This window comes from Mus caroli, unplaced genomic scaffold (genome assembly GCF_978045245.1).
Source record: "Mus caroli unplaced genomic scaffold, Mus_caroli_1 scaffold_13, whole genome shotgun sequence".
NCBI classification, from domain to species: domain Eukaryota; kingdom Metazoa; phylum Chordata; class Mammalia; order Rodentia; family Muridae; genus Mus; species Mus caroli.
The window spans coordinates 114547712-114564942 of record NW_028227268.1 but is presented as its reverse complement, the minus strand read 5'-3'; the positions used below and the strand labels follow the sequence as shown (position 1 = coordinate 114564942).

Genomic DNA, 17231 nt, shown 5'->3' with positions numbered 1-17231 from the left:
TCTAGAGGCTCTGATGGAGAAACAGCATTTCTTGGAAAGGAGGCAGAGTCAGCATGAGAGGCACAAATACAGCTGGTAAAACCCTGAAAATATTCACAGCCCCGGAGAGAAAGCACTGTCCAAAGACATGGAGGGAGGGAGGGAGGCAGGGAGGCAGGGAGGCAGGGAGGAACATTGGCAGACGAGCTGATTGCACACCTGCCGCTAAGTAAGGCCCATATCTGTTTGAAAAAACAAACTAGCATATGTTTAATGTCTATACTGAGTTCCACAACACTTAAAATTGCTTTTAAAAATTTATTTATTTTTATGTGTATGGGTGTTTTCTTTTTATGCACTTTTGTGTATCATGTGCGTGCCTGGTACCTTCAGAGGCCAGAAGAGGGCACTGGATCCCCTCGGACTACAGTTACAAACTGTTATGAGCAGCTCTATGGGTGTAAGAAACAGGAGCAGAGTTCTCTAGAGGAGCAGCCAGTATCCTTCACCACTGAACCATCTCTCCACACCCCCCACAGTAGATTTTGAGGTACTGGGGCATCAACCCAAGGTGTCTTTGCCCACATTAAGCATGTGATCTGCCAGTTAACTGCACCCTTGGCCCAAGCTTGCAGAATTTAGAGAAATGTTATCACTTGCCATACTTGCTCCCCGTTGGGACCACATTAATGAAACTGTCAAGAAACACTTGCTGCTACCCAGAGCTCACACATCCCTACACAAAGGAACCATCATGCTCCTTCATGGCACACTGGAGAGCAAGAGGTGAACCAAAGGATCCAACCATAGCCTGGTCCTACGTGTACTAATTACAGCAATTATATCAAATGGGCCCACAGCTCTAGTCCAGCAAGAAGAAAAGCATTAGTGTTAGTAGTCATTTCTGAAAACCACTGGGATAGAGCAAGGATTTTGCCTCACCTCACTTGTGATTCAGTTAAGTTTTGTTGATTTGGGATTTCATGAAGACTTTGAGTTCAGAAGTACTTCAAACACAAATTAAATGTGACACAATCTGATATTAGAGTAATTTTTTTGAAGACAGAAATCTAGAATCTTACGTATCCTAACTTTGTAGAGGATGCTGCAGCAGCCAGGAGCAAAGGACTGCCAGCCACGGGGAGCCAAGAGAGCACCCCTTAGACTCCATCGGATTCACTTTTCCTAGGCTTGCCTTGCCCCCGGAATGCTACAAATAACAGCCCCTAGGGACTTGTTGATTTTAAGGATTAGGTACTGGGGGGATGGGTGAGACAGAGAGGGTCCACTTTAAACATTCCATTTTGAACCATGATATATAAATATGGCAGTGAGGTTTCTATCCTTGTGGGAAACATGAGGGCGCTAAGCCCACCTGGGTCAACATTTGGGAGGGTTACCTGAGTGTACCAGGTCCAAGACTACAGGAATTTTACAGATGTTATCTCAGCTGGAATATTTGACACTCGAGAGGCATATGAGAAATGTCAAAGAAAAAGGAATTCGTGAAATGTGAGATAAAAATAAACTAGCCAAATCAGTGGTTTTTGTGTTTTGATTTCCATGTCTAAAACAAGGTGGCCCCACATGGTCTCTTTGTTTTGCTCACAGCGCCCCCTCCTGGCATAATCTATGCACCTGTTCATAAGGAAGAACTAAGTTGTCCAAGTAGAAGCTAACTGTGGCGTTGGAAAATGGGACTCAGAAACTACCATTAGCTTCTCTAGAGCTGCAGCAGTCCTGGGATTATTGAGTCATGGCAAGTTCAAGTACTGGGGCTTCCAGGCAGTACCTTGCTAAAGGGAATAAGAATAAAGGGAATGACATCTGCGAGTCACCATCTAGCAGGGTGCCTGTGTTCCTCTGCCTTACAGAATCTAAAAATCTAAAGCAAAAAGGTGAAATGAATTCTTACTAATGTTCAAAGGCAACACATTCATAAAAATGCTACAGAAATGAGTATTAAAATATTCCTTACAGAAGAGAAAGGAACCCCTGGAGTGTGTAGAGTTGTTATACTCTGTCAGTAGAAAGTAAGCAATGTTGATGGATTTCCGTATATTGAACCATCCTTGCATCCCTGGGATGAAACCTACTTGGTCAGGATGGATGATTGTTTTGATGTGTTCTTGGATTCGGTTAGCAAGAACTTTATTGAGGATTTTTGCACCAATATTCATAAGGGATATTGGTCTGAAGTTAATGATAATCCATATTGCCAGAGTCAAACTACCTTGAAGAAACTGCCCAGTTGGTAACTTTCACTGACTAAGGAATGTTCTAAATGTATCCACTCGTTTTATTGGGCATCCGAATCTCAGAGGTGTCAGGACCCCGAAAAGGTACCCATGTGTCAGATGAATGGGAGTGGGCCTTTGCCTTAAACTGTTCCCTTGGTCAGTGTTTCTTTATAATGCAGATCCTGTTGCAATTAAAAGTAGGAAATAAAAACAATGAACACTTGAATGCTTGGCAGAGAAGCACAGTTTGAAATTGGGTATCAGGAATCATGAATTGTGATTGTAGCCTTTGGTTAAAGAACACTGATATTTTTCTGCAAAACAGATGAATGATATGACCTTCTCAGGCCCAGAACTTCTTTCACTTTTGACCCCCAAATGAGATGCCAAGCACCTGCCAAAGTCTGCAAATGGAGCCCTCCATTAACATGGGTAATTAGAGAGCCTTTCACAGACTTCACACACAGGCTGTGATGAAGACCTTTCTCTGAGCAGTCTTGGATAGGTGAAATTGACGGGAGGTGTGGGTAGAGCGTCTGTAGGGCGCCCCCTTCTGGAACACAGTGAAGGAAACTGATTCTGGAACCCAGAGCCTGAAGTCATCTTTGGACATGGGTGTAATGACCAGGAATTAGTGCAACACTCCCCAGATCTGCAAGAGCCCCCCAAACCTCCTACCTTATAAATGCTTTCCTGATGGCATGATTGAGAGAATATTCACCTGGGCAGAATCTCCCATATGCTATAAACAAAAGCAACAGTAGCATGATGCTGTGCATGGTCATGTCTCTGGGAAGAGAGATTAAAGAATTAGCATCATTAGAGACCCCGTGTGTCCACATTTCCCTCATGGAAAGTATTTTAGGGAGCAGGGCATCTATGTCCCGGTTCAGATGTATTTGTAGAAAGGCATGAGATGGATTAAATGCTGTGTTTATTCTTTGTACTTTCAAAAGACTCTTTCCTAGTTTTTATTAGTTCTTTGAAAACTGCACAAAAGTACTTTGATTACATTCACCTCCTCACCCAGCTCCTTCTAAACCCACACACTTGCCCTACTCATTCAATTTTGTGTCTTTATTGTTTTCTTTTAACCATTCAAGTATAATTCGTGCTGCCCTTATGCTCTGCAATATGTGGCCTTCCACTAGAGCTTGGTCAACCTACTCTGGGCATACCCTTAAGGAAAACTGTCTCTCTCCCACCACCTATCAATCGTCAATAGTTTCTTAGCTTGGGATGGGATTTCAACACCTCTGTGCTGGTTTTGCTCTTTTATGTTATCAACATCCAGCTTTCCCACCCCATTTTGAAAAGCCTATTCACTTGTACATCGAATTGTCTTAATGTTTTTGCCAATAAAACTGCTTGGGCCTATTCATTGGCTGCTTCTGGTCTCTCCCTTCTGTTCCATTGATTTAGGTGTCTATTTCATTCATCTGTGATTTACTCTTCACATTGAAGAGTACTGGATTTTGGTATTTCTGAGCTAGAATTCATGTTATCCTTCTCTCAGGCTGTAAACAAATCTCTTTGAGGACAGCAGCAATGACAAAACTAGACAACCATGTAATTGCTTGTGTGTCCTATCCCACAGTGGGTCATTAATCTGAAGGATGACAGACACCTGCTATACACTGATGTAGGCACTGGTGCGTTCCCACTGCTTTCAGGCTACAGTTCAACCTTTGAGGATTGTTTCTTAACTTTCCTGACTGTTTTATGCATTTCCCATTGAGCTTACACCACAGCAGCTGAGTCTTTCGCTGTGCTCAAGAGTGGAGTGTTGCATCTTACTTGATTTACAAAGGATAAGGGCTCTTGGTGCTTAAGGTTACTATTAGCTACTTTTCAAAATTCTCTCACTGCCTCTTTATTTTTTTTTAATTAGGTATTTTCCTCAATTACATTTCCAATGCTATCCAAAAAGTCCCCAATACACCCCCCCCAGTCCCTCACCCACCCACCCCCACCCCTTGGCCCTGGCATTCCCCTGTACTGGGGCATATAAAGTTGGCAAGTCCAATGGGCCTCTCTTTCCAGTGATGGCCGACTAGGCCATCTTTTGATACAAATGCAGCTAGAGTCAAGAGCTCTGGGGTACTGGTTAGTTCATAATAATGATCCACCTATGGGGTTGCAGTTCCCTTTAGCTCCTTGGGTACTTTCTCTAGCTCCTCCATTGGGGGCCCTGTGATCCATCCAATAGCTGACTGTGAGCATCCACTTCTGTGTTTGCTAGGCCCCGGCATTGTCTCACAAGAGACAGCTATATCTGGGTCCTTTCAGCAAAATCTTGCTAGTGTATGCAATGGTGTCAGCATTTGGAAGCTGATTATGGGATGGATCCCTGGATATGGCAGTCTTTAGATGGTCCATCCTTTCTTCACAGCTCCAAACTTTATCTCTGTAACTCTTTCCATGGGTGTTTTGTTCCTAATTCCAAGAAGGGGCACAGTGTCCACACTTTGGTCTTCGTTCTTCTTGAGTTTCATGCGTTTAACAAATTGTATCTTATATCTTGGGTATCCTAAGTTTTTGGGCTAATATCCACTTATCAGTGAGTACATATTGTGTGAGTTCCTTTGTGAATATGTTACCTCACTCAGGATGATGCCCTCCAGATCTATCCATTTGCCTAGGAATTTCATAAATTCATTCCTTTTAATAGCTGAGTAGTACTCCATTGTGTAAATGTACCACATTTTCTGTATCCATTCCTCTGTTGAGGGGCATCTGGGTTCTTTCCAGCTTCTGGCTATTATAAATAAGGCTGCTATGAACATAGTGGAGCATGTGTCCTTCTTACCGGTTGGAACATCTTCTGGATATATGCCCAGGAGAGGTATTGCTGGATCCTCTGGTAGTATTATGTCCAATTTTCTGAGGAATCGCCAAACTGATTTCCAGAGTGGTTGTACCAGCTTGCAATCCCACCAACAATGAAGGAGTGTTCCTCTTTCTCCACATCCTCGCCAGCATCTGCTGTCACCTGAATTTTTGATCTTATCCATTCTGACTGGTGTGAGGTGGAATCTCAGGGTTGTTTTGGGTTGCATTTCCCTGATGATTAAGGATGTTGAACATTTTTTCAGGTGCTTCTCTGCCATTCGGTATTCCTCAGGTGAGAATTCTTTGTTCAGTTCTGAGCCCCATTTTTTAACGGGGTTATTTGATTTTCTGGAGTCCACTTTCTTGAGTTCCTTATATATATTGGATATTAGTCCCCTACCTGATTTAGGATAGGTAAAGATCCTTTCCCAATCTGTTGGTGGTCTTTTTGTCTTATTGACGGTGTCTTTTGCCTTGCAGAAGCTTTGCAACTTTATGAGGTCCCGTTTATCGATTCTCGATCTTACAGCACAAGCCTTTGCTGTTCTATTCAGGAATTTTCCCCCTGTACCCATATTTTCAAGGCTTTTCCCTACTTTCTCCTCTATAAGTTTCAGTGTCTCTGGTTTTATGTGGAGTTCCTTAATCCACTTAGATTTGACCTTGGTACAAGGAGATAGGAATGGATCAATTCGCATTCTTCTACATGATAACCGCCAGTTGTGCCAGCACCATTTGTTGAAAATGCTGTCTTTTTTCCACTGGATGGTTTTTGCTCCCTTGTCAAAGATCAAGTGACCATAGGTATGTGGGTTGATCTCAGGGTCTTCAATTCTGTTCCATTGGTCTACTTGTCTGTCGTTATACCAGTACCATGCAGTTTTTATCACAATTGTTCTGTAGTACAGCTTTAGGTCAGGCATGGTGATTCCACCAGAGGTTCTTTTATCCTTGAGAAGAGTTTTTGCTATCCTAGGTTTTTTGTTATTCCAGATGAATTTGCAGATTGCCCTTTCTAATTCGTTGAAGAATTGAGGTGGAATTTTGATGGGGATTGCATTGAATCTGTAGATTGCTTTTGGTAAGATAGCCATTTTTACAATGTTGATCCTGCCAATCCATGAGAATGGGAGGTTTTTCCATCTTCTGAGATCTTCTTTAATTTCTTTCTTCAGGGACTTGAAGTTCTTGTCATACAGATCTTTCACTTCCTTAGTTAGAGTCACGCCAAGGTATTTTATATTGTTTGTGACTATTGAGAAGGGTGTTGTTTCCCTAATTTCCTTCTCTGCCTGTTTATCCTTTGTGTACAGAAAGGCCATTGACTTGCTTGAGTTAATTTTATATCCAGCTACTTCACTGAAGCTATTTATGAGGCTTAGGAGTTCTCTGGTGGAATTTTTAAGGGTCACTTATGTATACTATCATATCATCTGCAAAAAGCGATATTTTGACTTCTTCTTTTCCGATTTGTATCCCCTTGATCTCCTTTTGTTGTCTAATTGCTCTGGCTAGGACTTCAAGTACAATGTTGAATAGGTAGGTAGAGAGTGGGCAGCCTTGTCTAGTCCCTGATTTTAGTGGGATTGCTTCCAGCTTCTCACCATTTACTTTGATGTTGGCTACTGGTTTGCTGTATATTGCTTTTATCATGGTTAGGTATGGGCCTTGAATTCCTGATCTTTCCAAGACTTTTATCATGAATGGGTGTTGGATTTTGTCAAATGCTTTTTCAGCATCTAACGAGATGATCATGTGGTTTTTGTCTTTGATTTTGTTTATATAATGGATTACATTGATGGATTTTCGTATATTGAACCATCCTTGCATCCCTGGGATGAAATCTACTTGGTCAGGATGGATGATTGTTTTGATGTGTTCTTGAATTCGGTTAGCGAGAACTTTATTGAGGATTTTTGCATCAATATTCATAAGGGAAATTGGTCTGAAGTTCTCTATTTTTGTTGGGTCTTTATGTGGTTTACGTATCAGAGTAATTGTGGCTTCATAGAATGAGTTGGGTACAGTACCTTCTGATTCTACTTTGTGGAATAGTTTGTGAAGAACTGGGATTAGTTCTTCTTTGAAGGTTTGATAGAACTCTGCACTAAACCCATCTGGTCCTGGGCTTTTCTTGGTTGGGAGACTATTAATGACTGCTTCTATTTCTTTAGGGGATATGGGACTGTTTAGATCATTAACCTGATCTTGATTTAACTTTGGTACCTGGTATCTGTCTAGAAACTTGTCCATTTCATCCAGGTTCTCCAGTTTTGTTGAGTATAGCCTTTTGTAGGAGGATCTGATGGTGTTTTGGATTTCTTCAGGGTCTGTTGTTATGTCTCCCTTTTCATTTCTGATTTTGTTAATTAGAATACTTTCCCTATGCCCTCTAGTGAGTCTGGCCAAGGGTTTATCTATCTTGTTGATTTTCTCAAAGAACCAGCTCCTCGATTGGTTGATTCTTTGAATTGTTCTTCTTGTTTCCACTTGGTTGATTTCACCCCTGAGTTTGATTATTTCTTGCCGTCTACTCCTCTTGGGTGAATTTGCTTCCTTTTGTTCTAGAGCTTTTAGGTGTGTTGTCAAGCTGCTAATGTGTGCTCTCTCTAGTTTCTTTTTGGAGGCACTCAGAGCTATGATTTTTCCTCTTAGAAATGCTTTCAATGTGTCCCATAAGTTTGGGTATGTTGTGTCTTCATTTTCATTAGACTCCAGAAAGTCCTTAATTTCTTTCTTTATTCCTTCCTTGACCAAGGTATCATTGAGAAGAGTGTTGTTTAGTTTCCACGTGTGTGTTGGCTCTCTATTATTTATTTTGTTATTGAAGATCAGTCTTAGTCCATGGTGATCTGATAGGGTGCATGGGACAATTCCAATATTTTTGTATATGTTGAGGCTTGTTTTGTTACCAATTATGTGGTCAATTTTGGAGAAGGTACCGTGAGGTGCTGAGAAGAAGGTATATCCTTTTGTTTTAGGATAAAATGTTCTGTAGATATCTGTCAGATCCATTTGTTTCATAACCTCTGTTAGTTTCACTGTGTCCCTGTTTAGTTTCTGTTTCCATGATCTGTCCATTGGTGAAAGTGGTGTGTTGAAGTCTCCCACTATTATTGTGTGAGGTACAATGTGTGCTTTGAGCTTTACTAAAGTATCTTTAATGAATGTGGCTGCCCTTGTATTTGGAGCATAGATATTCAGAATTGATAGTTCCTCTTGGAGGATTTTACCTTTGATGAGAATGAAGTGCCCTTCCTTGTCTTTTTTGATGACTTTGGGTTGGAAGTCAATCTTATCAGATATTATAATGGCTACTCCAGCTTGTTTCTTCCTACCATTTGCTTGGAAAATAGTTTTCCAGCCTTTCATTCTGAGGTAGTGTCTATCTTTTTCTCTGTGTTTCCTGTAAGCAGCAAAATGTTGGGTCCTGTTTCTTTAGCCAGCCTGTTAGTCTATGTCTTTTTATTGGGGAGTTGAGTCCATTGATATTAAGAGATATTAGGGAGAAGTAATTGTTGCTTCCTTTTATTTTTGTTGTTAGAGTTGGTGTTCTGATTTTGTGGCTGTCTTCTTTTAGGTTTGTTGAGGGATTACCTTCTTGCTTTTTCTAGGACGTGGTTTCCGTCCTTGTATTGTTTTTTTTTTCTGTTATTATCCTTTGAAGTGCTGGATTCGTGGAAAGATAATGTGTGAATTTGGTTTTATCGTGGAATACTTTGGTTTCTCCATCTATGGTAATTGAGAGTTTAGCTGGGTATAGTAGCCTGGGCTGGAAATTGTGTTCTCTTAGTTTCTGTATAACATCTGTCCAGGCCCTTCTGGCTTTCATAGTCTCTGGTGCAAAATCCAGTGTAATTCTGATAGGCTTGCCTTTATATGTTATTTGACCTTTTTCCCTTACTGCTTTTAGTATTCTATCTTTATTTAGTGCATTTGTTGTTCTGATTATTATGTGTCAGAAGGAATTTCTTTTCTGGTCCAGTCTATTTGGAGTTCTGTAAGCTTCTTGTATGTTCATGGGCATCTCTTTCTTTAGGTTTGGGAAGTTTTCTTCTATAATTTTGTTGATGTTTGCTGGTCCTTTGAGTTGAAAATCTTCATTCTCATCTACTCCTATTATCCGTAGGTTTGGTCTTCTCATTTTGTCCTGGATTTCCTGGATGTTTTGAGTTAGGATCTTTTTGGATTTTGTATTTTCTTTGATTTTTGTGCCGATGTTCTCTATGGAGTCTTCTGCACCTGAGATTCTCTCTTCCATCTCTTGTATTCTGTTGCTGATGCTTGCCTCTATGGTTCCAGATTTCTTTCCTAGTGTTTCTATCTCCAGTGTTGCCTCAATTTGGGTTTTCTTCATTGTCTCTACTTCCCTTTTTAGGTCTTGGATGTTTTTATTCAATTCCATCACCTGTTTGGTCTGGTTTTCCTGCAATTCTTTAATGGATTTTTGTGCTTCCTCTTTAATGTCTTCTACCTGTTTAGCAGTGTTCTCCTGCAACTCTTTAAGGGATTTTTGTGCTTCCTCTTTAATGTCTTTTACCTGTTTAGCAGTGTTCTCCTGTATTTCTTTAAGTGTGTTATTAAAGTCCTTCTTGATGTCCTCTACCATCATCATGAGATATGCTTTTAGATCCGGGTCTAGCTTTTCCGCTGTGTTGGGGTGCCCTGGACTGGGCGAAGTGGGAGTGCTGGGTTCTGATGATGGTGAGTGGTCTTGGTTTCTGTTAGTAAGATTATTACGTTTACCTTTTGCCATCTGGTAATCTCTGGGGTTAGTTGTTATCGTTGTCACTGTTTAAAGATTGGAGCAGATGCTGTGTTCCACTCACCAGAAGTCTTAAGATCCTGTGGCGGGGGGCCTGGGTAGCTGGCGGGTGTCAGCCGACCCTGCGCTCTAGCTACCCCGGTGCTGGTCAGACCGGAAGAGGCTTGTGGCTCTACTCAGGCCGGTTTTCTGCTTCCCTAACTAATGCAGTCTCAGGCCCCGCACGCAACTGGATTGGAGCAGAAGCTGTGTTCACTCACCAGAAGTCTTAAGATCCTGTGGCGGGTGTTGTGGGTAGCTGACGAGTGTCCTGTGCCCTAGCTACCTCGGTGCTGGTCTGACCGGAAGAGGCTTGTGGCCCTACTCAGGCCGGATTTCTCCCTCCCCAACCAAAGCAGTCTCAGGTCCCGCGCGATCGGACTGGAGCAGAAGCTGTGTTCCACTCACCAGAAGTCTCAAAATCCTGTGGCGGGTGTCGTGGGTAGCTGGTGGGTGTCAGCCGACCCTGCGCTCTAGCTACCCCGGTGCTGGTCAGACCGGAAGAGGCTTGTGGCCCTACTCAGGCCAGTTTTCTGCTTCCCTAACTAATCACACTGCCTCTTTATTTGTTTTTCTTTCTTTCTTTCTTTCTTTCTTTCTTTCTTTCTTTCTTTCTTTCTTTCTTTCTTTTTTTTTGTGGGACCTTCCCAGACTTTTACTAATGACATCTACATAAAGAGTTAGCTTTGTCCCATTCTGAGCCTGTTGTCTCTAGCTGTGTTTTTGGGTGTCCACCTTGGTGTGGACACTGCTTGTGGCACTCTTAGCATCAGGATTTGGCCCGGGGAGCTGGGTTTCTCAGGGTTGATTTGCTCAACTCGGCAAGCTCTGTGGACATCAGCTACCCAGTGTTCCAGACGTTACACACACCTGTGAACTGGGGTTGTGTGGCAGCGCAGTCCCTGGTGTGACCCCCTCAGTAGCTCCAGATCCATCCTGTTCTCAGACACCTAGATAGCTACAGTTCCCTTCATGTCCTGGTCTTGAGCAGTGCAAGTGGGTACTGCAGGGCACTGGCTACACAGTGCTTAGTGTACCCCCCATGTGACTTCAAGGTGTGCATGTGTGTGTGTGCCTGTGTGTGTAACTTAGGTCTGCCATTCATGTTTTTGGTGAGTTTGGTTCATCGTACCATCCTTGTTTTAATGGACAGCCTGAACAAATGAAAAGTCTTTGTCAGTGCTTTGTCTTTTCAGAATTCCTTTTTCACTCACTTTAAATTTGACATTGGAATAATGCCATGGTTCTCTTCTTTGGAGAAGAACCTGTCTCAGGACCTGTTCTTTACATAAGAGAGCTGAGTAAGTGTGGGGGATGAGGAAGCCTTTTTAAGAGAGACAATAAACTGGAGGGGACACTGCATACTTTAATGACATCACTGTGGGAAAAACATCTGGAGCTTCTAGATTCTTGATGGATTCAGGAAGCCTAGAATCTAGAACTCAGAACTGGGAGACATGCATGGACTGGTCCTTGCAGAAGGTTCCTCCAGGAACTGCTACCAGTATCTACCACAGATGCGCAGCGAATGGGTACCACTGACAAAGAAGCATGACTGAAGTCAAATTTGGAGATGTTTGTCTCAGTATCATAGTTACTAAGTTTGATGCTTTATCTAAAAATTTGAAGTGGACTTTGTGTTGATCTCCAGAACATGTCTGTGTAAACTGTAATATTGACTTATTTTAGAATATTGGTCCCTGGGCTCATTCAATGCCTATGGAGAGGTACACCAGTTGCTCTTTGACTTTCATAGCCCTGTGTAACCAGCTGGAGGAGCACAATGCGGGTTCTGGTGTTGGGCACAGTGTGATGTATGTGAGTCTGTATGGCTGATGGAGTTGAGGTCAGAGCTCTGGGCCATGGATTATAACCAGAACACTTTCCTTCCTTCAATGCAGTGTCTCTGTCCCTCACCCTCTGGCATGGGCTGAAACATGGGAAAGGATTTTCCCAAGTGCAGGATCTCTTATCATTCCCTCTAAAAAGATGACAGGGCCTGAGGAAGAACGTTGTATTCTGGCCTTCACCTACCTCAGGGCTGCCTGCATGATGCTCTCTCTCCTCAGTCTCTCCCTGGTCACTCTGAGCTTAGCCCTGGATGGTGTCTGAGCCCAGCGCAGGTGGCGTTCTCGTTGTCGGGTAGCCAAGACCTGTGACGGAAGGGGAGCACCATCATACTGGGGTCAGCATTGGAGAAAGAGAGGCTTTTGGTGTCCCTGCCAATCCAAGAGCTGTCATCATTGCTCTCTGCATTGCATTCAGGGGGACAAAGAGGGACTTTGTGTAGTTAACACACACTGTGTTGTTGGGGAGGCGATTCGAGATGAAGTAGACCCATTTGAAAACTCTGCTCATGTCCCAGGCCAGCTCTTTTGGCAAGGACTTCATCTGGGCCTTTAGAAAGCACAGCTTCACAGGAGAGACATGTTCACTGCTGCCCAGTCACAGGAGCAATTGCCTTTGGTATTTGCATATTGCTTTCTGCTAGAGACCTTCAAAGACTGGAAAACTGAGTTTAAAGCAGCTTGTTTTAGCATGAATGATCTTTGTTTTGTTTGCCTTGTGTAATAAAAGCACCATTGCTTCCATGTTGTAGCTACGTGTGTTCATGGGCAGGACTAACTGTAGCTAAGAGGCAAACCCATGGGAAATAGTCACCCATTCATTTCTCACTCATCTGCTTAGCTATTCTAGGCACGTTCAGAGAGCAGCCCCTGGGCCCCTCAGTCCTTCCTCACAAAGCTGCTGGGCTTCTAAGAAATACAGAGCAAAAGCTGTGAAGTGAAGCTTGGTGGTCATGGTTCAGATATGCCCTACGTGCTGAGGACTGCATGTATGGCTGAGTGCCTGGGAGAGTCAGCGGGTAGAGCATCAGGACTTTAAGGTGATGGCAGACACAGGGTTGGAGAGTCGATCCTGATAAGGATGGAGCTCCTCAAAGGCTTCTTGGTTCTGAGGCTAGGACCACCCTGTGGCCTCAGGGTTGGACCCAGTTCCCCGGGCTACCAGAGCAAGAAAGAGCCTTGGAGGAAGGCAGCCTACGCGTGTGTAGAGAATTGGTGGTGAAGGATGGAGTTGAGAAGGCAGGAAACAGTGGGCCTATGGTTGGGATGTGGAGACTGCTATGTCCATGTGGAAGTAAGAGAGGAGAGAGGCTGTACATTTCCTATGAAAAGCAAATGATTTAGAAGTTCTGAAACTGTGGCCAGAAATTAGATTTTTCATTAGCCTCTAGAGTTTCTTTTTTATAATTTTAAAAAATTGTATAATAAAATAAATCCTCCTATTTATTTATATATTTATTTAATGTGTATTGGTATTTTGCCTATGTGCATATTTGTGTGAGGGTATCAGATTCTCCAGGAACTGAAGTTACAGATGGCTGTGAGCTGCCATGTGGGTTTGGGAATTACACCACAGACCTCTGGAAGAGCCATCAGTTCCCTTAACTGCTGAGCCATCTCTCCAGGTATTACCTCTACATTTTCAAGAGTATTTATTTCCTTGTGGTTCTGATTTCACTGGGATTGGGATAAATGTAAGGAAAGAAGCATAAGAAATTCACACACACACACACACACACACACACACACACACACACCACAAGCCCCCCCCCCCACATACCATGCATAACTCACACACACGCACACACAGGCACACACACACACACACACACAGTGGGGCTCCAAAAGCACAGCCAAATTTGAACTAAGGTCTGAATCCCCATCTTCATGGTGGAAACAGCAGATCCAAACGCTTCCCCTTCTGCTCACCCTTTCAGCCTCCTCGGCAGTGTCAGGACTATAGGAGATAGGAGAAAGAGGAACACGGGTTCTGGAATGTTCTTCCAATTCTAAATCCAGACCCTTGGTCGCATCTTGTAAAGACTCAGTAAAAAACTCGTTGTCATGTTTCCGTTTCCAAGCAAAGACAAGTGCTGCCAAGCAGATCTGGAAGAGAGGTGCTCAGCACCCACGTCTGTTTGTGCCCCTCCCACAGAGCCATCTTGCACTGCCACTTCAAAATAGGTACCAGAAGCCACTACCCTGAAATCCCCAGTACCTAGTCACCAGGTATGGCCTCCATCAAGAGACTTGCTAGGGGCCTTATGGAACAGATTCATAAACTGAAAATATAAGCAAAATGATTCATCTCTTTTGGGAGTTTTAAAAATAAGGATTCCGAATGCCAGGTTAAGGTGGAGCTACTTAGCTCAGGGCCTGGCTCCCAGATTTTCTTATCACATCTAAGTCAAACTCTAAAGAGAAGCCTCAAACCACCCAAAACGAAGCCCTGTGATCCCTCTCCTCCCTGGTCCCATGTTGACGACGGCACCTCCACCACATTGGGGTTTCTTACCATGAGTGGCTGGGTGATGAATGCGCAGCAGACCAGAGAGAGAAGCAGCAGGTATAGCCACCACATACACTGTACTGGCACAAACCTGCTCAGGAGAAGGGTTGGTCAGCACCGTCACGGGAGTAAGCTACCCACTAAGCCAGTTATAGCCAGAGGCCATGATGCCTGCACTGCTGGGAGACCTGGGGGTGCTTGCGAAGGGTTTGTGGGATGGGTGCCAGGTCTGCCTGCCCATCAAAGCAGAGTCCTTCCCTGTTGAGGGGACAACCAACCTCCCTGAAACTTCAGAACCAAGAGTAAGAGAGCCTGAAGTAAAGCCAGGATAGATCACTGACGTGGAGTTGGGGAATGTAGGTGATGGAGGTGTGAACACTTGGTATTTTATCCCCATGACTTTGGATTACACATGCCCAGTGTCCATCTTTTACAGATAAGTAAACTGAGGTGTGAAGAAACTCCTAGTGCCTGTCCTGTCCTCACCCAGTGGCCAGCAATGCAGTTGGGAGAAGGGATACTGTCAGGAAGAAAGGGCCTTGGGTGGCTACCCTTCTCATGAGTTAGGAACGTGGTATGGGCTTCTCCAGAGCTACATGGGGGTGGCTCTCCAGTCTTCAGTGGTGCCCCAAACTACACAGGAGCCAGATGAAGAGGGATATATAGGGAGGAATGGTTAGGATCTATGACGTATGTATCATAGCCAAGCTCATTTTTTCCCTACAAGCACTACCAGACGACAAAGTGTTGGCTTTAGTCAGCATCAGGGTTTTTCCTCTGATAAGCTTAGAGGCAGAACATGCCTCATTTTAGTGTCTCTCCCATGCTTTTTGTTTCATAACCAGAACTCTGTCTAGATGGAGCTCCTGTTGAAGGCCAAGTGACCCATTTGGGTTTTCATATGATTAATTCACCTTCAGAAGGGAGTAAGGGAAAAGAATAGTGGCGTTGGTAACTAAATAACTCCCCCGAAACACATGAGTTTCTTCACAGATCCTAGACATCCATCAAGTGCCTGAGGATACCTAAAACCTCAATACTCACCTGTAGCCTAGGAATCCTGTCCCCAAACCACAGGCCAGGGAAGCTGATCCAGAGATAGCCCAGGCCACAGAGCTTGACCAGAGCAGACAGACCCTTGACTTCTGGGACCCAAGTTCTTCAAAACCACTGCCAGGAGCTAAGGAGAAGCAAGATGGAGAACGGCAGGTTAGCAGATCTTGTCATTCCCAACCACAATGTGATTGGGGCTTGTCACCTTGGCTGGGCCACAGGGTATATACAGTCACACATTAACTGAAGTGTGTCTGTCATGAAGATCCAGAGAGGACAATAACCTTTGAATCAGTGGGCCGAGCAAAGCAGGTAGCCCTCCCCACATGGCCCTCCCCTCTAAGCAGAATAAGTGGGCACAGACAGAGCTCCTCTTGATAATGATCTTTGAACTGGACACTGGTCTTTGCCTGAAGAGCAGAGATAGCAGTGGGAAAGGAGGAATGGAGTTGGTTGATATAGCTGGGTCATCTGAACTCTGTGTGTTTTTTCTACGTATTCTACAGTGAACTTCTCCTTTTCATGTTCTGACTTCAAAGCCCATCTCTCTGCCCAGCATATATATATATAGTCAGGAATCTTTGGACAGCCTGCCAGTACTGGTGCTGCCTCTATAATCATGTCTAGCTGAGTGCTCATTTATACACAGACATGACCTTTTCCTTCTCCCCTAGTGTGTACTGTAGACCAGGCACAGTTGACCACTTGGTGACCACTGTGTCTACAGCAGTGCCCACCTTCTGCCCAAAGCCTCTGTTGACTCTCTGTCCACATAGCATGTGGCCTTAGAGACCTGAAGTAATAACTCTGACATCCCTACTGAGCCAAGTTCATCAGGCCCTTCAATCCCAATGATCAGACAAGATGATATCATTTTCTAGGACCCAGGTTCCAGTGGGACTCCCCCCTGAGTCTATGGAATGGCCTTCCATATTGTCTTCCCTCCTCTTCCAGCTCGGTGATCATCTGCCATAATTTGAAGCTGGAGCTGATACTGTTTTTCACAGAAAGAAGTGGAGCTTTAACTTTCAGCATATTTTTAAAGTGTGTGTGTGTGTGTGGGGGGGGGTGTCTCATTGTGCCTTTTAAAAAGGGTTACATCAAGCTTGTTAATCAGACTCACCAGGATTGGACTGAAGCCAAATGTTATGATTTTAGATAGGCCTGGGTCCATACCCAGGCTTGGAATTTAGAGGAGACCAGAATGGTTAGTGCCATTTGGACCAAGTACAATCTGAGTGTGCTGCCTTTCCAGATGGGCACAGACCACTGATTTGTCAGCAGGAACAGGGGCTCCTCAGTATGGCCATAGGGTGATGTCACCTTGTGCACTGGGAGGAGAGTAATGGCTCTTCTCTCTCAGATCATGATGCTTATCGCTGCAGGCCTCCATTGGGAACGGTGACCAGACCACACCACTGCTGCTAGCTGCTATCCTCCGAGCTTGCTCAGTCCAGGGGAGAAGGTCTGATGTGGGATGCTGAAAGTATGACAAGGTTAGGCCAGGTCAAGGCAAAATTTTCTGCTGTGTCTGAACACTGGTGCCTGTTGTAGCCAACTCTGAGGACAGGCACAGTCAGACAGGGTCAAGTACAGGCCTCAGATGGCTTTCCAATGATGCAATTTTCTCCTTCTGGCCTAGAGTACCCTTGTTCCAAACCTCCAATTCCATCTTCCTACCCTGGGGCCAATGCTGGTGGCTTCCAGGCAGTCAGACTGTTAGGTTGCAAAGCCCACTAGAGGAAGAAAGGTTGGAGGGGGAGGGCTAGTAGGGGGCCTGAGAGTTCATTACCTAGCAACAGGTGCTAGAAGCTGTGGAGCAGAGTAAACCATTGCCTGGAGCATGGGAATCAGGATCCAGCTATTCATTGGATCCAACCATGGCCAGGCCAGGACACAGGAAGATGTCAGTTAAAACTAGGTTTTAGCATCTGTAGTAGTCTGAATGAAAATGGCCACCTAGGCCC

The 17231-nt window shown here is 44.1% G+C and overlaps 1 protein-coding gene across 1 annotated transcript in view; it reads right to left on the bottom strand.

The window, feature by feature from the left end:
• Pkd1l1 (polycystin 1 like 1, transient receptor potential channel interacting) overlaps positions 1 to 17231 on the bottom strand; it is a gene marked incomplete at its 3' end in the record, with an annotated part of 141644 nt that overhangs the window by 21544 nt on the left and 102869 nt on the right. Inside the window, 6 exon segments of the mRNA XM_085829334.1 lie at positions 2898 to 3008; positions 11890 to 12008; positions 13632 to 13808; positions 14218 to 14302; positions 15256 to 15391; positions 16588 to 16744. Coding sequence (XP_085685460.1) covers positions 2898 to 3008; positions 11890 to 12008; positions 13632 to 13808; positions 14218 to 14302; positions 15256 to 15391; positions 16588 to 16744 — 785 coding nt within the window.